The sequence below is a fragment of the Scyliorhinus canicula genome, chromosome 13 (assembly GCF_902713615.1).
Source record: "Scyliorhinus canicula chromosome 13, sScyCan1.1, whole genome shotgun sequence".
Taxonomy (NCBI): Eukaryota; Metazoa; Chordata; class Chondrichthyes; order Carcharhiniformes; family Scyliorhinidae; genus Scyliorhinus; species Scyliorhinus canicula.
In genome coordinates this window covers 44,663,308-44,687,936 of record NC_052158.1, presented here as the reverse complement: position 1 = coordinate 44,687,936, position 24,629 = coordinate 44,663,308, and the positions used below count along the sequence as shown (strand labels likewise).

General features: G+C 49.4%; 2 protein-coding genes across 2 annotated transcripts in view; both read right to left on the bottom strand.

Annotated features, from left to right (window-relative positions):
- LOC119975582 overlaps positions 1–7,640 on the bottom strand; it is a 125,435-nt gene extending 117,795 nt beyond the window's left edge. The window contains 3 exon segments of the mRNA XM_038815370.1: positions 350–962; positions 964–1,057; positions 7,505–7,640. Of these exon segments, the coding sequence (XP_038671298.1) occupies positions 350–962; positions 964–1,057; positions 7,505–7,640 (843 nt within the window).
- LOC119976643 (zinc finger protein 721-like) overlaps positions 1–24,629 on the bottom strand; it is a 999,221-nt gene that overhangs the window by 664,744 nt on the left and 309,848 nt on the right. The window lies entirely within an intron of this gene.

Here is a 24,629-nt window from a genome sequence, read left to right as displayed (position 1 = left end):
GCACTGGAGGGTAAACAACACAAGTAAACACAAGTAAGACAACTCTCAGTGTAAGGGAAGGTGAGCCGCAGTATGAATGAGCTGGTATCTCATGAATGAGGTGATAACCTTGAGAATGATTTGTTGCACACCTCACATACGAATGGTTTGTCGCCAGTGTTCGCAGAGGGCTGATTAGTCATAGAATAATTTGTTACATATCATGTATGTGAATGGTTTGTCTCCTGTGTGAATGTGTTGCTATGCGCAGAAGGAAGGTGATTTAGGAAATGATTTGTAACATACCGTACGTATGAATGTGTCAGTGTATGCAAGAAGCCAATGAGTCCGAAAATAAATTGTCACATACCTTGCATGGGAAAGGTATCTCCCCTGTGTGAATCCTCTGGTGTGCTTGAAGATGGGAAGATTGGTTGAAAACTTTGACACAAAAATCACATTTGAAGGGTTTCTCCCCTGTGTGAGTGCGTCGATGCTGACGTAGGGTTGATGACTCTGAGAATGATTTATCACACACCTCGCATTTGAAGGGCTTCTCCACGGTGTGAATCCTCTGGTGCATTAGAAGATGGTAATTTTGGTTGAAAGTCATCGCACAAACATCACACGTGAAGGGTTTCTCCCCTATGTGAAGACGTTTGTGTTTACTGAGGTTTGTTGACCGTGTGAATGATTTGTCACACACCTCACACGTGAAGGGTTTCTCCCCTGTGTGAATCCTTTGGTGTGACTGAAGATTGCAATTTCGGTTGAAAGTCATCGCACAAACAGCACACTTGAAGGGTTTCTCCCCTGTGTGAAGACGTTGGTGTTCACTGAGGCTTGATGACCGTGTGAATGATTTGTCGCACAGCTCACATGTGAAGGGCTTCTCACCTGTGTGGATCTTCTGGTGTGACACAAGATGGAAATTGTGGTTGAAAGACATCTTACAAACATTACACCTGAAGGGTTTCTCACCTGTGAATGCGTTGGTGTTTACGGACTGTCAATGACATTGAGAATGATTTCTTGCACACCTTACACATGAATGGTTTCTCCCCGAAGTGAATGGTGCCTCAGTAGATTCCGAGACATCACAAAACCTTCATCGCAAATATCACAATTGAATAGTTTCCCTTGCTTGTGTTAACAGTAGTTGTAACAAATGCACCTAAGATCATCGAATGAGTCCCCGATGCACGCCTCACACTTGAACAGCCTCCCACCTGCAGGAATGAGTCAGTGGTTCATGAATGATTAATGCTCTCACCACACTTGGAGCCCACTCACACCTCTTCTCAGCCTCACCCTGTCTGATCTCCCACAGCTGAACCTTCGGAAAGGTTGATTCTGATGGAAGGTTCCACACCACTGATCTGATATGTCAAAGCTCCCCGACCCAACCGATTCACAAATGATGGTTTCGCTGCCCAACCTTCTCTGTGTTGAACAATTCTGTGAAGGGACTGGATGTCATCTCACAGTTGTGCAGTTCATCTTTGAGTGATGGTCAGGATCTATCTGTGGTGTCTATCCTCTCAGTATTCTCTGGTGTAGTACGGCACAATCCTTCTGTAAAACAAGAAAAAGAAACATGATTTCTTCCAACCCTCTCACGTTTGCTGAAGAGGCTGACTCCTCAGTTAGAGACTGATGCACAGTGAGTATCAGTCTGTTATTGCTCTGTGTGGGGATCAGATACTTTTTTTCCTCACTTGACTGTCACACAGCCTCTGTTTCCAGCAGGGACACTGGATAGTGCCCCGGAACAGAAAATGTGGCGACTTTCTTTCCTCCACCTAGATTCCCATCTTCCCAGACACCGTGAGGTCAATGGAAAAGACAGTCAGGCGGGGAAAAACAGTCCATCAATTCACCATTTTCTCTTGTTGTTCTGGCAAAGACCAGTTTGTGTTTAATACAAAAAGTACGAGACTTCCGGTAGCGCGCTCGTGCGGAGCGACTGCGTTGAGAAGGGGCTTCCGCTGGTCCGAGATATTTCAGCCTTTTTTGGAGGTTTCCCTGTTGTTTCACCGATTTCTTCGGCTGTTGGGGTCTGAGTGATGGGCGCTGGGTCGGGCCGGTTTGGAGCCGGTGAGGAGCCCCGCGGGAGGGTCCAGCGGCCGGAGGAGCAGGGGTCATCGAGCCCGAAGTGAGCGGTGGGGGCGGAGCTTGGCACAAGGCGAGGCCAGAATCCAGGACAGAATGTAGAGCGGAGCAGAGCACATCGGGTGGCCCCCGCTGAAATTGGATGTTTGAAGTCCGGTCCCGGGGAAGAAATTTTTTATTTTTGAATTTTTTTTAATATTTAAAAACATTTTTTTATTTTACTTTATTTATTTATTTATTTTCTATTTTATTATGTATTTATTTCAAGATTGAAGAATGAAGGGGGAAAATAATAAACTGTTCAAGGATGCCATAAACAGTTGTGAAGGGAGGAAACGCAGGTTCGCCGTCGAATGAGAGGACCAGTAAAAGCGCTGACAAGATGGCGGATATCGGACTGTGTGGTGGGGTCAAACTACTTCAGTGGATAGGATGACCAAGGTGATGGCTGTGGAGCTAGAGAAGCAGTTTGCGAGGCACATGGAGGCGTTGAGGAAGGAGATGTCGATCGCACTGAGATCATTGGTGGAGGAGGCAATCGCCCTGGTGAGGGTAGCTGTGGTAAAGACATCGGCCGAGGTAAGAGAACAGGGTGAAAAGATGAAGGAAGTGGAGGAGGCTGTGTCGCAGCACAGCGACCAGCTCACCTCGCTGGGGGACGAGCTGCGGAGGGTGGTGGATATCAACAGAAGACTCCGCGCAAAGCTTGAGGACTTAGAGAACTTTCGAGGCGGCACAATCTGAGAATTGTGAGCCTGCCCGAAGGGGCAGAGGGCTCAAGGCCAACAGAGTACTTTGCTGAGATGCTGGCGGAGTTGATGGGGAACGGTGAAGGCCCCTCCCGGTATGAACTGGACCGTGCTCATCGGTCATAAGGCTGAAACCCAAAGTAAGTGAGCCGCCGAGATCAGTAATTATCTGCTCCCATAAATGCCGCATGAAGGAGAAGGTTTTAAGCTGGACGAAGCAGAAGCGGGAGATGCAGTGGGCTGGTGCTGGAGTTTGGTGCTGGTGCTTGACGGTGGAGTTGGCGGAGAGATGAGCGGCGTTCAGCCGAGTGAAGGCAGCACTGTACAACAAGAGGGTGCGATTTGGTATGGTATACCTGGCAAAGCTGAGAGTGACACCAACAACTTTTATTTTAAAACGGTGGAGGATGCTGAGGCGTTCATGAGGGCAGAAGGCTTGGGACAGAAGTGAGGAGTGGAGCTTGAAGAGAGATTGTGGACTGTGATTGGGGAGATGGAAAATGTATAAATGTTCTAACTTTCTTTTTCATTGACCTGTATTGTAACTTACTTCACATTGTTATAGAGTTTAAGTTTTTGTTTGGTTTGATTGGCATTTTTGTTCCTTTTTTTGTTGCGAAGGTTATTGAATTATATGGGTTAGACTGTATTTCTTTTGGGACTGGGTGGGAGGGGACGGTATGCATTGTAGGTGGGTGGGGGGGGGGGGGGAACACACACTAGCCAACTAAATTCGGCTGGTGAACGGAGCTGAGGTGAGAGGAGGGCTGCAGACATTGGAGCCTGGTTAGCAGGTTTTGATGGGCGGGGGGGGGGGGGGGGGGGGGGGGAGAGAGGAGAGGTTCGATACTGGGTGAGATTTCTTCGAGGAGAAGTGCAGGGGAGATTCTGGGAGGGGGTTTGATGTTAATAATGGAAAGGGATGGGTCAGGCTCATGGGACAGGGTCTGGTGGTATGATGATGGTGGATAAGAAGGGAGGGGGGGCTGAGACACCCCCAGTTAGGATAGCCACATGGAACGTGAGGGGGTTGGGAGGCCCAAGTCAAATGGTCAAGGATGCTTGTGCATCTTAAAAGTTTGAAGGCCGATATAGCAATGCTGCAAGAGACTCACTTGAGGGTGAAGGATCAAGTGAGCTTAAGAAAGGGCTGGGTTAGTTGGGTGTTTCACTCTGGATTTGACAGAAGGGCTAGAGGGGCAGCGGTAATGGTCAGCAAAAGGGTACGGTTCCAGATGGAGAAGGTGGTTGCAGATCAGGGGGTAGGTATATGATTGTGACACTGGCGCTGGAAAGTGTACATGGTCCCAATTGGGATGATGTGGAATTCATGAAGAAGGTGTTTGAGGCGATCCCCGACTTTGACATACAGAAACTGATGAGGGGGGGGGGGGGGTCAGGAACTTGGTGCAGGAGTCAAGGTTGGACAGGTCATGGCCGTGCTCGCTGGTCCCGTCAGAAGGGGGGGGGGGGGGGGGGGGGGTGAAGGTGTTGGCTGGGCTAATGGTAGAAATGGGAGGGATGGATCCTTAGAGGTTTCTGTATCCGAGGAAGCGGGAGTACTTGTTTTTCTCAGCGGTCCATAAGGTGTGCTCACGGATCGACATTTTCATGGTGGGGAAGGTGCTGCTGGTTGGGGTTAAGGGTTCGGAGTAATCAGCAATTGCAATATCAGATCATGCTCTGCATTGGTTGGATATGGTACTGGAGAAGTGGGTGGCACAGAGACCAGGGTGGAAGTTAGATCTGGAACTGTTGGGGGAGCGAGAGAGCTATGACAACATTGAAAAAGTAGTCAAGGAATATGTAGGTTTTAACTGCATGGGGAGGTGTCAAAGTTTTCTGGGAGGCTCTAAAGGCGGTGATGAATTGTGAGATGATCTTGTTCAAGGCTAGGCTGGAGAAAGAGGAACGGTTGGAGTGTCAGAGGGTAATAGATGAGATGCTGGAGGTAGTTAGGAGGTATGCAGAAGATGGGGACCGAGTGAAGTTGGAAAAGAGGAAGGAGCTTTGAAAGACTATCTACCAGGAAGGCGGTACGCCAACTGAGGCGAGCAAGGGGTGCAGTTTACGAGCATGGAGATAAGGCGGGTCAGCTCAGGAGGGAGGCTGTGGCAAGGGAAATTGTCCAGGTGCGGGACAGAGCAGGGAAGTTGGTAGTACCGCCAGATCAGATTAACAAGGTCTTTAAGGAATTCTGTGAGAGGGTGTACAGGTCAGAGCCACCTGGGGAGGCCGTGAGATGCAGGAATTTCTAGATGGGGCTGGAGTACCTGAGGTTAGCGGATGGGGGCAGGGCTTCATTAGAAGGGGCAATATTGAAGCAGGAGATAAAAAGATGCGATTGGGAGGATGCAATCGGGGAAGGTGGTAGGGCGGATGAGTTTCTGGTGGAATATTGCAAAAAAATTCAAAGATAAGCTGGTGCCGCTGATGGTGGGGATGTTTGAGGAGGCGATAGGGAAGGGGGTGTTACGACAAACTTCGGAGGAGACATTGATTTCCCTGTTGCTTAAAAGAGATAAGGATCCGACGGAGTGTGGGTCGTATAGGCCCATATCACTTTTTTAAAATAAATGTCGAGTAACCAATTCATTTTTTCCAATTAAGGGGCAATTTAATGTGGCCAATTCTCCGAACCTGCACATCTTTGGACTGTGGGGGTGAAACTCACGCAAACATCACAAGAACAGTGGCCCAGAACCGGGATCGAACCTGGGACCCCGCCGCCGTGAGACTGCAGTTCTACCACTGCGCCACCGTGCTGCCCCCATATCACTTTTAAACGGGGCGCAAAGATATTGGCAAAGGTATTGACAGGTAGGCTAGATGAATGTCTCCCGAAGATGAAAGGTGAAGATCAGACGGGGTTGTGAGAGGGAGGCAGCTCTTTTCGAACATTAGGAGTGTATTGAACGTGGTTATGGCACCGGCGGAGCGGAAGGAAACAGAGGTGGTTGTGGCATTGGACGCTGAGAAAGCGTTTGACAGGGGAGAATGGGGGTACTTGATGGTAGTTCTGCAGCAGTTTGGGTTTGGACCATGATTTGTGGACTGAGTAAAGCTACTATACAAGGAGCCGAGGGCGAGTTTCCCACAAATAACATCAGCTCGAGATACTTTTCTCTCCAGCGTGGGACTGGGCAGGGATGTCCTCTGTCCCCCGCTGCTGTTTGCACTCACGATTGAGCCGTTGGCTATCGCATTAAGAAGTTCAGGGGCATGGAAAGGAATAGTGCGGGGCTGAGGGGGGAATAGAGCATAGGGTGTCCCTATATGCCGATGACTTGTTATTATACGTGTCATAACAGAGTTTGGCAACGGGGGGAATACTGGAGCTGCTTCAGGTATTTGGGTATTTCTCGTGGTACAAATTAAGTCTAGACAAGAGTGAATATTTTGTGGTGTGTCGGCTGAGGGGGGGGGGGGTGGTCTGAGAGTTGGTGGGGCCGCCATTCCGTAGGGCAGGGACTCACTTTAGATGCCTAGGGAGCAGGTTGCTCGGGACTGGGGGAGGGGGGGGGGGGGGGGGGGGGGCTCCATAGGTACAACATTTCTAGTTTGGCGGGGAGGGTGAGAGTTGATCTTGCAGAGTGGGATGGTCTCCCTCTGTCATTGGAGGGTCCGATACAGGCAGTTAAAATGAATAGTTCTGTTTATTTTCCAATGCCTGCCGATTTTACTGCCAAAGGCATTTTTTAGAGATTGAAGGTATGATTATCTCGTTCATGTGGGCGTCCTGCTTTAACGGATTCTATACTGGCGTCGAGGATGGGATTGGCCGGGCCGTCCTTGGTCCCGCCTTCACGTAGATTTTGCAGGCCCGCTCCAGAGAGCGATGTTCCCCATCATCGTAGACGCTCACTCCAAGTGGGTGGAAGTCTATAAAATACAAAATATGACAACTCGAGCCACTATCCACAGGCTCTGGCAATCGTTCAGCGGGCACAGGATACCAGAGCTGCTGGTCTCAGACAATGGGACAGCATTGGAGTTTGTTTGTATTGGGGGGGGGGTTATTGTTTTTCTCTTTTTTTGTTGGGATAAAATTTGTTGTTGGAAAATCTGAATATAAATTATTTTTTTAAAAAACTGTGGAGTTTGGGGCGTTCATGACCACAAACGGCTACAACACGTACATACCGTCCCTTACCACGCAGCGTCAAATGGAGTGCGGAGTCCAGACATTCAAAAAGGAATGAGGAAGCAGACCTCGGGGTCTTGGGAGACGCAGGTGGCACATTTCCTTTTTTGTTGCAGGACAATGGCACACGACGCCACGAGGGTCGCTCCAGCCAAATTGCTTTTGGGCTGTCGCCTGCCAATGCATTTGAGTTTGGTTATCCCGGACATTGGCAGGAAAATCCGCCAGGGCCAAGATAGAGCTGAGGCTGAGGTTGGACGGCACCTTTATGCACCTTCGCTGTCGGAGACCTGGTGCACATCCGAAACTTTGGGGAAGGCGTTACATGTACCCCAGGCGTCGTGTTGGCCCAGATAGGATCGGTCTCTTTTTGAGTGAGAACACAAAGGCGGCAATCGAATCGGCACACTGATTACCTCCAAGGACACATCCCAGATCAGATTCCGGAGGTTTCGGACCAAAACCACCCTGAGTTTGATTTAACCTTCGACCCAGCTGCCGCCATTGGCCCCGACCACACCTGCTGTGGAGAAGCCGGTTTTATCCGAGGAGACCGAGGCACAGGACAAAGTCCCATTGAACTTCGATTCCGAGACTGACATGGACATATTGCCACCACTAGAGCCACTTGTGTCAGTGCCTCCAGCTGACTCCATGCCGACAACCCCATCAAGATGCTCCATGTAGAAACGCCACTCCCCAGTCCGGTACTCGCCTCCAGATGCCGCAGGCTGGCCCCCAATGGCTATTCCCTGGCTCCGACAACTACTGGGTCCTTGGACCTGGTCGCTGACATGGACATATATCCGGACATGGCGGGGGATAGTGGCTGCAGTGTGATATCCCTCATGAAGGTCATGGGACCAAGGCTATTAGATTCCCAGTGACCTCCCCTGAATACGAGCTCCCTGGTAACGAGGGGATGGGTTTTCCCCTTTAAGAGGGGATTAGACCACTGGTCTAAAACCCCGACCTGCTCCAGGAGACTGTATATCGTAAATAAAGTTAACCTTTGTTTGCTACCTGCTTGGTCAATGTGTGCTGCTTTTGCAGATTCTGCACCTGGGAAATTAGATCCACTGCACTCACTCAGACTGCACATCCAAAATTAAGCTCTCAGACATGGTACTGGGCAAAACTATCAAATCCAAGCCCAGGCTTCTGGGAAAGGCCGAGGCCTTCAGGTAAAATCTTTAAAGACGTTAAAAGACATTTGAATAAATGTGCCTCTGCCCCTCCCAGATAATTACACCTCACCTTCTGATATTCAGCAATGACCCATCAACAAAACTCAGCCTGTAAATCAGAAGGGAAATGCTTCCAATAAACACCCTCAATGTCCAACACACAGCCAATCAAACAGCTCAGCACAAAGCACCGAGTAAACAGGTCTGTGAGCTGGATCTTCTGACACAGCATAAGGGGCATTTCCACAGCTGATTGCCCACAGGATAGTCAGACTGCCTGAACATTAGTGTGGATATTGTGCAATGTAATGATTGTAAATTGTGCTCCTTCACTCACCATCTCCTGACTTGGTTTTGAGTCCCTACAGGAAGTGAAGCAGCTGTGGTAGAGGAAGAGGAGAGAATGGGCAGAGTGGGTGGGCTCTCTGATTGACGTCTCTCACAGACAATCCAAATATTTCTGCAGTAACAGGAGTTTCCTGAAGTTTGAGAGACTGACCGGGGAAACGGAGGCGACTTTGAGCAGCAGATCAGGTGAGGCAGCACGGTAGCATAGTGGTTAGCACAAATGCTTCACAGCTCCAGGGTCACAGGTTCGATTCCCGGCTTGGGTTACTGTCTGTGCAGAGTCTGCACATTCTCCCCGTGTGTGTGTTGATTTCCTCCGGGTGCTCCAGTTTCCTCCCCCAGTCCAAAGATGCGCAGGTTAGGTGGATTGGCCATGCTAAATTGCCCTTCGTGTCCAAATTGCCCTTAGTGTTGGGTTATTGGGATACGGTGGAGGTGTGGGCTTGGGTAGGGTGCACTTTCCAAGAGCTGGTGCAGACTCGATGGGCCGAATGGCCTCCTTGTGCACTGTAAATTCTATGAAATTAAACTTGTCATTGTCCCATCTGAATAAAAGCTCACTTATTGCTGCTGCTGTCTCAGTTGCCCTGGTAAATGTTTGACAGAGATTTCTAGTGTGGGAACAGCATTCTTCATCCTCGGAGGCTTTCAAACTGACATCATCAGTGTGGGATGTGTAGCCTCGGATGTGTTTGACAGCAGATCAGAAGAGGAAGACCCACAGCATCGAAGGCAGCGATGATATACGTGGTGTAATCAGCACATGCACAGGAGAGAGAGACACAGCAAAGAGAGAGGTCCAGAGTAGGGAGATTGACCCAGTGATTGTGGAGTGTCTCTACACCTGGGAGAGTGACTTGGTGACTCAGGGAGTGTGCTTGGGCTCATTGAGTGAGTTGATGCCCCAGGTTTGATACGGAGGGTCGCACATTTTGTGGTGGTCTGCTGTGTCCTCCACGACCCGACACAGCAGCGGAGGTTTGGGATGAGGAATATGTGCCCACCTCCGAGGAGGAGGAGATGGATAATGGTAATGAGAAGGCGCCGGACCAGCAAGGGTTGGAGGACGAGCCTGAGGATAAACCACTGGCCCAGCCAGAGGCTGCAGGACAGGTGGCAGGGTCCTGGCAGAAGCGGCGAGGGTCCGACAAGCACTTCACATAGGGCATGGCCTGGTCCGTCATTGGCACCTTACCCCTCCCCAAAACGCCCCCTCTCCACCCCATTTCCTACCCTCCCAGGTTATGTGTCGCATCATGCCAGGGTGCAGGGACTGTGTTGGCACTGTCAGTAGGTCACTATTGAGGGCAGGGGGGGAATGATGATACCTGCAGAGAGCTGAGCCACTGTGCTCCTCAATCTATGCCAGTCTGACCCTTGCCTGTCTTCTGAGTGCTCGTTCACACCCATCACCTGCACGCGGTGTGCCTGGCGAGGGGGTGGGGGCATGCCTGGAGAGATGGGCCAAGGGCTCAGAGGTCAGCCCGCATTGCAGAAGAAAGTAACAGAGGCGTCATACTGCTTATGGTCAAGGGTTTTTAACGTGTCACAGGTGTCCAACAATGCTCCGCACTCTCCCCCGAACCCCTACTCCCCGCCATCTCCTGACCTCCCCCGGTGCCTTCAATGATCCTCAACATGCTTCTCCATCCTAGCTCTACCTCTCCGTCTAGGTGGGTTCCCAGGATGCACATCGGAGGTGGAGGCAGCTAGCTGCTTCCCACGTGGCCTTCAATGCCCCTGATGGGCATCCTCTGAGGGGTCTGGGACCGGAGAGCCCCGGTGCACTTGTCGACACACATGCACAGCTGTGCCGCCCTATCCCATGTGCTAACTTCAAGACGCGGCCTCATCAGAGTGGTGGAATTCGTGGAGCTGGTGGCAACCATCACCATTCCATGGAACAGGTCCGGTTTGGCACCCAGTACCCACACTTTCCGCACGATGCCCATAGGGCCCAGGGTTCACGCCGGATAGAGGGGCAGCTGGTTCGAGCCCCAGCTGCCCCTGCACTGTTTGGCTCTGCCAGTCCTATCTGCACCATTGTGTCAGCGCCCTTGCCAATGCTCCTCTGTGATTGGGCCATGCTCTGCAGGGCCACAGCCATTCCCACCTGAGAGCGGGACATAAGACATAGGAGCAGAATTAGTTCACTCGGCCCATCGAGTCTGCTCCGCCATTCAATCATGACTGATATTTTCTCATCCCCATTCTCCTGCCTTTTCCCCATAACCCCTGATCCTCTTATTAATCAAGAACCTATCTATCTCTGTCTTAAAGACACAGTGAATTGGCCTCCACAGCCTTCTGCAGCAAAGAGTACCACAGATTCTCCACGCTCTGGCTGAATAAATTCCTCCTCATTTCTGTTTTAAAGGATCGTCCCTTTAATCTGAGATGTTGTCCTCTGGTTCTAGTTTTTCCTACAAGTGGAAACATCCTCTCCACGTCCATTCTATCCAGGCCTCGCAGTATCTTGCACGTTTCAATAAGATCCCCCCTCATCCTTCTAAACTCCAACGAGTACAGACCCAGAATCCTCAAACGTTCCTCATGCGACAAGTTCTTCATTCCAGGGATCATTCTTGTGAATCTCCTCTGGACCCTTTCCAAGGCCAGCACATCCTTCCTTAGATATGAGGCCCAAAACTGCTCACAATACTCTAAATGGGGTCTGACCAGAGCATTATACAGCCTCAGAAGTACATCCCTGTTCTTGTATTCTAGCCCTCTTGACATGAATGCTAACATTGCATTTGCCTTCCTAACTGCTGACTGAACCTGCACATTAACCTTAAGAAAATCATGAATAAGGTCTCCCAAGTCCCTTTGTGCTTCTGCTTTCTGAAGCATTTCCCCATTTAGAAAATAATCTATGCCTAGATTCCTCCTTCCGAAGTGCATAACCTCACACTTTTCCACATTCTAATTCATTTGCCACTTCATTGCCCACATATCCCACAGCACTTCATCAACGTCAGCCTGGTACTGGGTCACGTCCCCCAGCGAGTCGGAATTTTCCCTCAGCCCTCAGCCATGGCCTTCACCGACTGAGCTATGCCTTGGACACCTGCCAGTGTCGTTCACCAGGCTCTCCACTGCAGTCGCCACCCTAGCAGTGTTGGTCTCGGTGCCACGCATTGCCGGTGACATCTTCTACGCTCGTAGCCTCAGGGACTGGAGTGTCGCTGATGTCACCCTCTGAATGTTCCGGTAGCTCCCTAACATTTCTACCAGCTCCGGGTATACCTTTCCATCGGATCAACACCTGTCTGGGACCCAGCTGGGTCCTGAGATCCAGTCGACTGCCAACTGTTGTCTCGTCTGGGCATTCCTACCTCCTACATCAGCAACTGTGTGATGCTCACCAGATGGTGCTCCAGAAGCCTGTCCACTATCATTTCCCACCGAGGTGCATGTATCTGTGCTGGTGGAGGGTGGGATGACAGCTGTGAGGCGTTAATCCTCTGAGGTGATCTCATAGGAGGCAAGGGAGGGGACCACCGCGATGGGCCTGCGTCGTCGGCTGGAGGACCTGCGGGATAATGGACATGTGGTCAGTGGGAGAGTTGGTAAGTCAATGTGGCAATAGCACCTCATGTTTGACATGTCCTCCGGACGGAGCGCAATGGACCCTCACCTCTGCAGTGTGCGCAAACCTCTGCATTGGTGACCTCTCTGCCCCCGGCCACCCCAGTAACCTCCAGTGCACGTTCATCGAAAGTGGTGAGAATTACTATGTTCGGCACCCCTCCGTCAGTCTGGGCCCTCTCCCAGTGATTGTGGGAGAGCTTGGACGGCTGTGGGGGTATGCTCGCATGGGGGCAGAAAGATAGGTTGGTGGGGGGGGGGTGGGGGTAGTGTACACTCACCCATACTGGCCTTCTTGTGACACTGGAAGCCAGTCCTCCTGAAATCATTCTTGAATTTGTCGATTCTCTGCCGGCACCAACGCACAGAAGATCACTGAACCTCCAGTTCTCACAGGAGCCACAGAGGAGGGTAACACTTCAAGTGTAAAGTTTTCGTTGAACCTTTTGTGACATCTCCGAGCTTCCTGGGGCAGCAGACGATTCACACAGGAAAGAAGCTTCTGGCATGATGTCTGTGACAGAACCTCACCCACTCCTCTAATCTCATGCACCACTGCTAAGGTGTCAAGCTCGCATTTTTTGTGGGGTCGCAATTGCACCAGGGGTGCCCTGTACGAATTTTGGGGGGAGTGCGGGGGGTGGGGCTGGGGACCCTCCCATAGTGCCTTGGGGTGGGGGGGTGGGGGGAGGCTCAGTGATTGCTTCAGGGACTCCAGAGATAAAGAAGCCATCCTAAAACACTTCAGGAGCTCCTCAGTGCTCAAAACAGGGCTAAGTGCAGCCTCAGCTTTACGATCCCCGCTGAGGCTCCCTATCTAACGGGAGTGCCGTTTTATAGTGTTGGGTTTTGTGGCGCTGCGAGCACCGGAAAACACACAGCTAAATGTGCTCGCCAAGGGACTTTGTTCCCATTTAGTTCAATCATGCCCTGAATCTCTACATAAGTTCACTGCGAAGGATGTTCAATGTTCAGTGGTGTTGGGACACAGGACAAGAAGCAGCTTTCACTCACAGCAAAGAAGGGAATTGACCGCGCACTCGCCCAGGATGTCGTAACATAAATTTGGGGTTCGTCCGGGATTGGTAATGTCCGAAAGTGAATTTTGGGTTACAGAGTAAATTATAAAGAGGCACCAGGTTTGTAGTAACATAACAGTATGGGTATGCAAGTTGCTGAGACAACTCTCCAAATGGCCAACATAACTCTGGTATTTTTGGAGGAGCTTCGCAAAGACCCGCTTATTGAATTGGCAAGGGAATTGAAACTGGTTGTACCAGCTAAAGCTAAGAAGGTAATTGATGCAATTGCTTCACATTTAATTTGAAGGCTATGCAGCCAAGGCCGTATCCACAGTCAGTAGAATTGGCTAAGATCCAGTGACAGATGAAACAGTTAGAAAGCAGAGAGAAATGGAAATGAGGAAGTTAGAATTCGATAGAGACTTCCAGCATAAGGTACTGGAAAGGGGTGGGAAGCCTCCAGACGTGAAGAAATCCTAGTCTGAGAACAGCACTAAATGGTGAGATGTTTAAGTTTCTCCAGGCTCTCCATAAATTTGAAGAGCAAGAAATAGAAACATTATTTCGGGCTTTTGAGAAAATAACAACCCAAATGGAGTGGCCAAAAGAGAAGTGGAAATTATTACTGCAGAGTAATTTGACAGGGAGGGCACAGGAAGCTTATGGTGCCTTGTCGGAGCAGGACTGTAGGGATTATGACTTTATGAAAAAGGCTATTCTAGACACATATGAGTTGGTTCCCGAAGCATATAGACAAAAGTTCCAGAATTTGAAGAGACCGACGGGACTGACTTATGTAGAATGTGAGAGGGTTAAACAGAACAATTTTTTTTTTCAAGTACCCAATTATTGTTTTTTCAATTAAGGGGCAATTTTGCATGGCCAATCCACCTAACCTGCACATCTTTCGGTTGCAGGGGTGAAACCCACGCAGACACGGGGAGAATGTGCAAACTCCACACGGGCAGTGACCCAGGGCCGGGATTCGAACCCAGGTCCTCAGTGCCACAGTCCCAATGCTAACCACTGTGCCACATGCCGCCCTACAATTTTAACAGATGGGTACGAGAATTGGGAGTTACAACTACCTCTGACCTGAGAGTGGTCATTCCCTTAGGGGAATTTAAGAATTCCTTAAGAACCCATATTGAAGACCAGAGGGTAGCAGGCAAGCAGCAATTATGGCTGACAATTACGAGCTAATAAAGTTCGACTTTTGTTCCATCACCTCCATGATTTTGAAAAGGGTAGGAAGTGGGAGAGTGAGAGGACGGCAGTTAGCCAAGGTAAGGAATGGATAGCTGGGAAGGCTCCGAGATCTCCGCCGAGGATCAAAAAGGAAGGCACTGAAGGTGGAAGTGAGACTTGGAAGCCTAAATGTTACCATTGTAACAAGGTGGAACCTGTTCGTTCAGCCTGTTGGAAGTTGCAAGGAAGGCCCATGGGAGTTGAGGGGGTTCAGAAGGAGGATTCTGAGAAGGGAGCGAAGGTGGAGAACGCTCTGGCTGACGGTAGCGTTAACTACACTTTGGAGACCTAAGGTGAACACTGCTGTGGGAGTAGGTGTAGAGAATGAGGTGAATGAAAGATGTATTGGTTTTGTGTCAAAGGGGAAAGTCACCCCATTTTCCTTGACAGAGGTAGCCAAACCTGTAATGAGAAACCGGGACTACTCAAATTCTTGTGCTGGAGAAGGATTTAGTCTTTCCTCAGAGCTCAGTGAAAGCGGAGGTATTTGTGAATGGGATGGGTGGAAGTTGTATCCCAGTTCAGTTCTAGACAATGAAGTTGGAGTGTGATTCAGTGTCAGGTCCGGTAGTTGTTGGTGTGGGTAAGAAATTCCCAGTGGAAGGAATAGACTTAGTTCTCGGGAACAATTTAGCGGGAGTGAAGGTTGTGGCTTCACCCATGGTTACAAAGAGTCCGAAGGAAGTATTGCAGTTAGCCTCTGAAATGCCGGCTGAAGGGCATGCGGGAGCTAGGATATCCCATTGGGCAGTAGAGGACTCAGAGAAAGAGATGTTGACGGCTGTTGCGAATGTTGCAGGCGACCATGGTAGTGAACCAGGTCCCAAGCATTTTCAGATCGATGGTGACTGTATGGCTGAGGAATTAGACTTTGACTTTGGTTCTGATTATGAAGTGCTGGTGAACAGTTGTTGCAAGAATGTTGGTGAGAAGGTGTCAGACAAAAGTTTTGACTTCGACTTAGGTCCTGGTTACAAAGTGATGGTGAATAGTTGTTGCAGGAATGATATTAGGGAGGAAGAGTCAGACAACAGTCTTGACTTCAATCTCGGGTCTGACTATGATGCAATGATATTGTTCCCGAGTAGACTCGTCACCAATTGAGCTCGGACAACTGGCGAGCAGTTCTTCCAGAGTGAGTCAAGGACTTAGTAGCCTGGAGGAGGTGGGTGAAAGGGCCTTGCTAAAAGGTAGTTTGTTACCGCTTTTTGAGATAAACCCATTGCCACTCCCTTCAGGTGAAGGAAGCTCACAGAGCAGAATTGCCCTGAAGGAAAGTACACCTGACAGCACAGTGTAATTTAATCAGGATGAGGACTGTAAGGACTGATACCAAGTGAGCGGCTGGTCGACCCGTATCCTTTTGAAGGTTTACAGCTTCTCCTCAAGGTAGCAGAGGTTAATAGCCAGGAAGGTGGAGTGGTAGGCCATCAATCCTTTTTGGAAGTTAAGGGCAGAGTGGTTGGCGAATCCTGTAGTGGTTCTGCAATCACAGAGGTCAGGAAAACCCAAGCTGGTTGCAGAGTCAATGAGGTCCCATACTCTGATTCTGAAAGTGACGATGCAGGCGGTGGTCATGAAAACTCCGATGCGGAGGTAAAAGTTGCCACCCAGGGAATAGTGCCTGTTTAGTCAATTAACTTTGTGAGGTCTGACCCCTCAGCAGCTCCTGTTGCTGAAGGTGGCCCGGTGAAGGCCAAGCGAGAATGTAGGGCTGCTGTAGTTGAAAAGATCCTATTTGCTACCAGTGAACCCCTATTTCAGTGTTTACAACCCTACTTGTAGTGTAGTTGTAGGAAACCCTCAAAGTTGATGCAGAAGTACATCAGATGGTCAGGAGGCTCATTACCCGAGGGACAGCAAGAGACAGGTCTAGAGCCAAAGGAATGTAGACGAAGGTGCAGAGAAGGACCAGGTGGCACTGTTAACCACCCCTGGTGTGGACCTCAAACCTTTTGAACCACACAAGCCACCTCCGTCTCGACTACAACCCCTAGATTGGCTCAGTTGGAAACTGAGGAGCGATACATGCTGGACATGTTGCAGGAATCCACAATCCTGTGTGATCCATGGAACGCCGAGCAGAGTCTGGGAAGTTGGCGGCCATGTCAGCGGGTGAATCGGTGCTGGCCGGCCCGGACGTCTCCGAACTGTTGACTACTTGCATGTATAGAGACATTTAAACACCCAGAGCACAGGAGTATTTTGTCAGAGTCATAATTGCAATTGTTTGTTGTAAAGAATGTATACAGGCAGTGAAAGCTCCATCTGGTGGTAAGAATGATTGGAGATGCCAGTGTTGGACTGGGGTGAGCACAGTAAGAAGTCTTACAACACCAGGTTAAAGTCCAACAGGTTTGTTTCAAACACGAGCTTTCGGAACACTGCTCCTTCCTGTTATGGGCCAGGGATTAGAGAACCCCAAAATGTATCATGGAGTTCACCTGACCCATAACTTTTAATAGATTGTGGTATGGGGAGCACACGGCCCAATCTACAGGTGTGGCACAGCAGAAATGGAAAAGTATTTTTTAAAGCAAAACAATGTTTATTCTATGAACTCAAGTTAACCTTTTTAAAACACACAGTGAACATCTTAGTAACCATTAATTCAAATACAACCCCCAAAGACTATTACACTAAGTAATCCTTTAAGCTTTCCTTTTTAACATCCATACGACTTAAAAACAAAACCTTTATCAGAAGCATATCAGGTTAAAGTCACTACCGAAAACATTTATAATTCTGAATTCACCAAATGATAAAAATGTAGTCTTTTGATGGCAGAGAGATCAACAGTGCACCTGCTCTCTCTGGCTTCAGCTCCAACACTGAAAACGAAACTAAAACACACCCTGCAGCCTGCTCGAAAACGAAAGTAAAAAGCTGACAGACAGCCTAGTTCCACCCACTCTCTGACATCACTGCAGTAGTAAACCCACATTTCTTAAAGGTACTCTCACGACAGATATTTATATACATACCCATTTATAAACACCTATTTCTTAAAGGTACTCTCACATGACATTCCTCAGGTGAATGAAGAGGGCGGTTCCAGAAACATATATATAGACAAAGATGCAAGACGATACTTTGGAGCAACTGGAGAGAGGGATAATCACAGGTTAAAGAGGTGTGAATTGTCTCAAGTCAGGACAGTTGGTAGGATTTCGCAAGCCCAGGCCAGATGTGGGGGGGTGAATGTAATACAACATGAATCCAAGGTCCCGGTTGAGGCCGTACTCATGTGTGCGGAACCTGGCTATAGGTTTCTGCTCGGCGATTCTGCGTTGTCGCGCGTCCTGAAGGCCGCCTTGGAGAACGCTTACCTGAAGATCAGAGGCTGAATTCCCTTGACTGCTGAAGTGTTCCCCAACTGGAAGGCAACATTCCTGCCTGGCGATTGTTGCGAGATGTCCGTTCATCCGTTGTCACAGTGTCTGCATAGTCTCGCCAATGTACCACACTTCGGGACATCCTTTCCTGCAGCGTAAGAGGTAGACAACATTGGCCGAGTCGCACAAGTATGTACCACGTACCTGGTGGGTGGTGTTCTCATGTAATGGTGGTGCCCATGTCGATGATCTGGCACGTCTTGCAGAGATTGCCATGGCAGTGTTGTGTGATGCCGTGGTCGTTGTTCTGAAGGCTGGGAAGTTTGCTGAAAACAATGGTTTGTTTGAGGTTACGTGGTTTTTTGAAGGCAAGTAGTGGGGCATGGGGATGACCTTGGCAAGATGTTCGTCTTCACCGATGACGTGTTGAAGGCTGCGAAGAAGATGTCGTAGTTTCTCCGCTCCGGGGAAGTACTGGACGATGAAGGGTGCTCTGTCGGTTGTGTCCCCTGTTTGTCTTCTGAGGAGGTCGGTGTGGAATTTTGCTGACCTCCGACCTCCTCAGAATACAAACACTTTCTTATATGTTCATCTTTTCTCTTTTTTATTAATAAATAGTATGTTAATGTTTTACTTGTTGTCTGTAATTCATTGGAGCAGTCAAACGTTAAAGATCTTTGGAAAATACGAATGAATTATTGATTAATTCACTTATGTTGGGACTCCGGGGTCTGTGGGGCTGGAATTGACTGTGCACTCGTCCAGGGTGTTGTAACAATATCCGAGTGAGACAGCTAGTTAGTTTCCATGATCTACCCAAGGCCTTGGATCTAACCCCCTCGCCTTGAAGATCTCGGGCCGTTAAATCTCCACAAATGGGAAACCGGACTGAATGGTACTCTTGGGGGTCTCCTAGGGGATCAGAGGCTCCCGGTGCTTGCCCACAGGCAGTGTGGCACCCTGGCACTGCTGATGTAACCCAGGCATCTGTGCACTTCCAACCTGCACCCTGGCAGTGCCGCATGGTACCAAATGGCACTAGCAGGAGCACTGCCACGGTGCTGGTGGCAGGCTGGCATTTTTCCCACGACTGGGACCTGGCCTAGAGGTGCCCTGCATTGGTGCAGGGGAGTGTTGGGGGCCTGAGGACCCTCTTATAGGTCAGTTGTGGCTTGGCGGTGGTTCAGGAGTCGTGTCAGGGGAGGGGGAGTTTGAGAGATTAGGACGCCATTTTAAAATCTCATCCTGCAATGAGGAGCTTCAGCAAGCAAACGGGACTAAGTGCAGCCTCAACTGCGCATTTCCCACTGAGGCCCCCGACTTAGCCAAATGGCTTTTCAATGGCGTGGTGTTTCTCAGCGCTCCGAGGGTCAGGAAACACCTGGCTAATCGTGCACACTACGTGACTCTGGTTTCCATCTGGGTAAATCATGCCCCAGGGCTGATCTGTGACTGAACTCCATATACCAGCCTTTGGCCCATATCCCACAATATCTTTTCTTAAATCTAAGAATTTTGTTAAGATGAACACCTTTTCTAGCTTCAACTGCTGTTCATGGGAGAGAGTTCCAAATCTCTACCACCATTTGAGTGAAGGCTGGCGTGAAACTGGCCGTGTTTCATGCCAGCCTCGGAGCTCCGTCCCCCGGGACCCGATTTTCCCCCCCCCGGGCGGGGCTAGTATCGGGGCCGGGGGAATCACGGCGACGCGGAGTTAGCGAACGTCGCTAACTCCGCCCGCCAAGAGTCACGGCGGCTGATACGCACAATGACATCAGCCGCGCATGTGCGGGTTGGACGGCTCCAACCCGCGCATGCGCGGGTGATGTCATCATGCAGACGCGTCAAACCCGCGCATGCGCGGGCCGTCATGCCCCTCAGCCGCCCCGCGGACTGATCCTGCGGGGCGGCGGAAGAACAAATAGTGCGCGGGTATCGGACCCGCTGCCCGCAATCGGTGCCCACCGATCGCAGGCCCATGCCACCCTTGGCACGGCCGTGGTGCGGCCGTGCCAATCGGTGCCATGGTTGTCCGGGACGGGCACGTTGCGGCCGTTTTCACGAACGCTGAAAGCAGGTGTGATCGCGGCCGTGAAAACGGCCGTAAACTCCGCGGTATTCGGCCCATCGGCCTGTGGAGAATCGCTGTTCGCCGTAAAGAACGGCGAGCAGCGATTCGTGTCGGGGGGCGGCCGGAGGGGGGCGGGGGGGGGGAGGAATAGCGGGAGGCCGTGAAAATTGTCGGGAAGGCCCTCCCGCTATTCTCCGACCCGTCGTGGGCAGCGGAGAATCGCGCCCTTCATTTCTCAACAGCCTGGCCCTAATTTTTAGACTATGCCCCCCTTGTTTTAGACTATCCAACCATTGGAAATAGTTTGTATTTATCTACCGTGTCTTTCCCTGGTAATATGTTGAAGACTTCGATCAGATCACCTCTTAAACTTCAAAATTCCAGCGAAAACAGCCAATTTGTCCAATCTCTCCTCTTAACCCTTGTAATCCAGCAATCATTTTTGTGAACCTACATCATAGAATCATATAATTTACAGTGCACAAGGAGGCTATTCGGCCCATCAAGTCTGCACCAGTCCCTGGAAAGAGCGCCCTAGTTAAGCCCATACCTCCACCCTATCCCTGTAACCCAGTAACCCCACCTAATCTTTTTGGACACTAAGGGAAATTTTGCATGGCCAATCCACCTAACCTGCACATCTTTGGACCATGGAAGGAAACCTGAGCACCCGGAGGAAACCCACACTGACACAGGGAGAACGTGCAGACTCCACGCAGACAGTGGCCCAAACTGAGAATCAAACCTGGGACACTGGAGCTGTGAAGCAACTGTGCTAACCACTGTCATATTGTGCTGCCCCTCTCGTCGCACGTCACACTCCCTCCAAGGCCAATATATCCTTCCTAAGGTGTGACGCCCAGAAATGCTGAGAGTATTCCAAGTGGGGTCTAACAAGGGTTTTGTATAGCTGAAACATAACTCCTGTGAATTTATATTCCAATCGTCTGGATATAAAAGGTAGCATTCCATTAGTCTTTTTCATTATTTTTTGCATTTGCTTGTAGCATTTTAAAGATCCATGCAACTGAACCCCCAAGTCTCTCTGGACATCCACTATACTTAACCTTTTCCCATTTAGAAAGTACCCTGCTCTATCCCCTTTTTTGGTCCAAAATAGATAACCTCACACTTGCTTACACTGAATTCCATCTGCCACATTTTTTCTCATTCACCTCGTCTGTCAATACCTCTTCGCAATTTTGTGCAATCATCTAGACTGTGTACAGTGCCGCCTAACTTTGTATCAGCAAATTGGATATATGACTTTCTATGCCACCATCCAAGTTGTTAATGAACAATGTGAATAATTGATGCCCCAACACAGATCACTGTGGTACACCACTAGTCACCTCCTGCCAATCAGAGTAACTACCTATTATCCCTATTCTTTGTCACCTGCCACTAAATCAATTTCTTAACCATGCCCTAAACTCCATGGGCTTCCACTATAGTTAACAGTCTCTAATGTGGGACTCTGTCAAATGCCTTCTGGAAGTCCATATAAATAACCCATAGACATTCCCCTGTCCACTACCTTAGTCATCTCTTCAAAAGATTCAATGAGATTTGTCAGGCATAACCTTCCCCATGATCTAGCCTTCACGAATCTATGCTGGCTCTCTGTGATCGACCAATGTTTTCAACGTGCTCAGTGGAATGGGCATACCTATTTGACGTTCTGGAGCGATTTGGGTATGGACAGGGATTTGTGAACTTGGTTAAACTGTTGTATATAGCCCCAAAGGCAAGCATCTCCACTAACAGGGTTAGTTCTGAGTATTTCACTCTGCAGCGTGGGACGAGGCAGGGGTACCCACTCTCTCTTTTGCTATTCGCCTTTGCGATCGAGCCATTGGCAATGGCTCTTCGGATGTCTGAAGAGTGGTGGGGTATTAAGCGGGGGGAGGGGGGGGGGGAGTAGACTATCGGCTTACTTTTTATGAGGATGACCTCCTACTGTATATTTCCAATTCCTTGGAGTCTGTTGATGATCTTGGGAATTTTGAGTGAATTCAGCTACTTCTCCAGATACAAACTTAATACGGCAAAGAGTAAGATGTTTTTGATTGGCTCCGCAGGGCGGGAGGGGTGTCTGAGTGGGCTCCCGCTTCGTCTGGCTAGGACGAGCTTTCACTATTTGGGGATTCAGGTGGCGCAGGATTGGGCCCAGCTTCACAAACTCAATCTGACATGCTTAATAAAAGGATGAAAGAGGAGTTGAAAAGGTCTGACAGTTTGCCTCTATCTTTGTCCGAAGAGTTCAGACTATTTTTTTCAATTTATTTATTTATTTATTTTTTATAAATTTAGAGTACCCAATTAATTTAGCGTGGCAATCCACCTAGCCTGCACAATTTTGGGTTGTGGGGATGAAACCCACGCAAACACAGGGAGAATGTGCAAACTCCACACGGACAGTGACCCAGAGTGGGGATCGAACCTGGGACCTCGGCGCTGTGAGGCAGCAGGGCTAACCCATTGCGCCACCCTGCTGCCCCCGAGTTCAGACTATTAAGATGGTGATCCTGCTGAGGTTCCTTTTTGCATTTCAGAACCTCTCAATCTTTCTGCCCAGATCCTTCTTCCGAGAGATTATCCTGGGCTTGTCCTGGGCTTTGTGTGGGCAGAGCGGGTTCCCTGTATTGAAAGAGTTTGCCTGTACAGGAGTAGACGAGGGGGGTGGCCTGGCCCTTCCCAATTTTCAATGTTGCTACTGGGCTGCTAATACTGTTATTGTCTGAAGATGGTTGTTGGACTAGGAGTCGGTATGGTGCAGGATGGAGAAGGCCTCATGTAGAGGGACTTCCTTAAGGTCACTGGTTTCGGCTCTCCTTCCTTTTTCGCCAGGTAGGTACTCATCAAACCCAGTGGTGGTTTCCACTTTGAGAATTTGGAACCAGTGGCGGTTACATTTTGGCTAGGAGGGCATGTACAGGAAGGCTCCGATTCGCGGTAACCACAGGTTCACACCAGCGAGTTTGGATGTCAGGTTTAAGGAATGGGACTGCTTGGGGATCAAAAGCTTTCTTGGGTGGGAAGTTTGTGGACCTAACTGAGTTGATGGAGGCCTATCAAATGCTCGGTGGTAATGAATTTAGATACCTCTAGTTAAGGGCCTTTTTGAGCAAGAAGTTGAGTCGTTCCAGGTATTGCCACCCATGGGTCTACAGGACAGGCTCCTTTCGGATGATGAGATTGGGGTGGGGAAGATCTCCAATGTATATGCTGAGTTAGCTAGCAGGGAGGAAGTCTTGATGGTAACGGTGCGGCAGAAATGGGAGGAGGATTTGGGAGGCGCGTTGCAGGGTTGGATTTGGGAGGAAGCGTTGCGTGGAGTTGACGCATCCTTTTCGTGTGCTGGGCTTATACATCTTAAAGTTGTGAACAGAGCACATATGACACCGGCTCGGCTGAGCCGCTTCTTCCCGGAAGTGGCTGATCAATGTACGATGTGCCGAATTCTCTGTGAACCGTGCCTACATATTCTGGTCCTACTGGGGTTTTGGAAGGGTGTTACGGATGTATTGTCTCGGGTGGTGGGGGGGGTCATGCCTTCTCCATGGGTATCTATCTTTGGTGTGTCTGCCCTGGTATGGTGGAAAAGGCGGCCGATGTCGTGGCTTTCACCTCCTTATTAGCTTGAAGGAGAGTTTTGCTTAATTGGCGGGCCGGAGAACCACCACACACTGGGTCATGAGTACGCGACCTTGCTGAGTTTCTTCATTTGGAGAGAATCAATTTCGCCATTAGAGGTTCGGATGAGAGGTTCTCCATGAGGCGGAAGCTGTTATCGACTTTTTCAAGAAATACCAGACCTACAAGGGGGGGGGGGGGGGGGGGGGGGAGAGTAATTTTTGACTGTTAAGGGGTGGGAGGAGCAAAAAAAAAATTCTTCTTTTTGTTGAGGGCGTTGGCGTCGTGCTTGTGTATAGAGAGGGCGTTCCTGTTGTATAGTATTGTTACAGTGCTATATGTATTGTTAATATGTTAAGTGGTGTTTGTCGTTGTTTAGTGTTAAGGACTGTACCTGTTTTTGTATTCTCTATATGTTTTGGATATACCTTCAATAAATTATCTTTCAAAAAAAAAGAATGATATCATTGAAGTGAGTTGCAGCAATTTGAGCACCCTTATTGTGATGGTACCAAAACCAGATGGAAAGCAACGATTGTGTTCTATAGAAATAGTTATGAAGTCAGATTTGTATCCTATTCCTCGTTTGGAAAACTCTGTTGAAAAGGTGGGACAAGCGAGTTTTATTGCCAAACTTGACTTATTTAAATACTGGCAAGTACTTTTATCGGACAGAGCGAAGGAAGTTTCGGCTTTTGTAACACCAAATAGAACATAGAACATAGAACAGTACAGCACAGAACAGGCCCTTCGGCCCTCGATGTTGTGCCGAGCAATGATCACCCCACTTAAACCCACGTAACCCATATACCTGTAACCCAACTAACCCTACACTACGGGCAATTTAGCATGGCCAATCCACCTAACCCGCACATCTTTGGACTGTGGGAGGAAACCGGAGCACCCGGAGGAAACCCACGCACACACGGGGAGGACATGCAGACTCTACACAGACAGTGACCCAGCCGGGAATCGAACCTGGGACCCTGGAGCTGTGAAGCATTGATGCTAACCACCATGCTACCGTGAGGCCCCAAATGGTCTATCAATTTAAGATATGCTGCCATTTGGAATGAAGAATGCACCAGCAATAATCCAAAGATTAACCAACAAGGTAATTTCAGGACTACAGAATTGTGTAGTGTATATTGATAATCTGGTGGTGTTCAGTCAAATGTGGAAGGAGCATTTGGAACATATAAAAAAC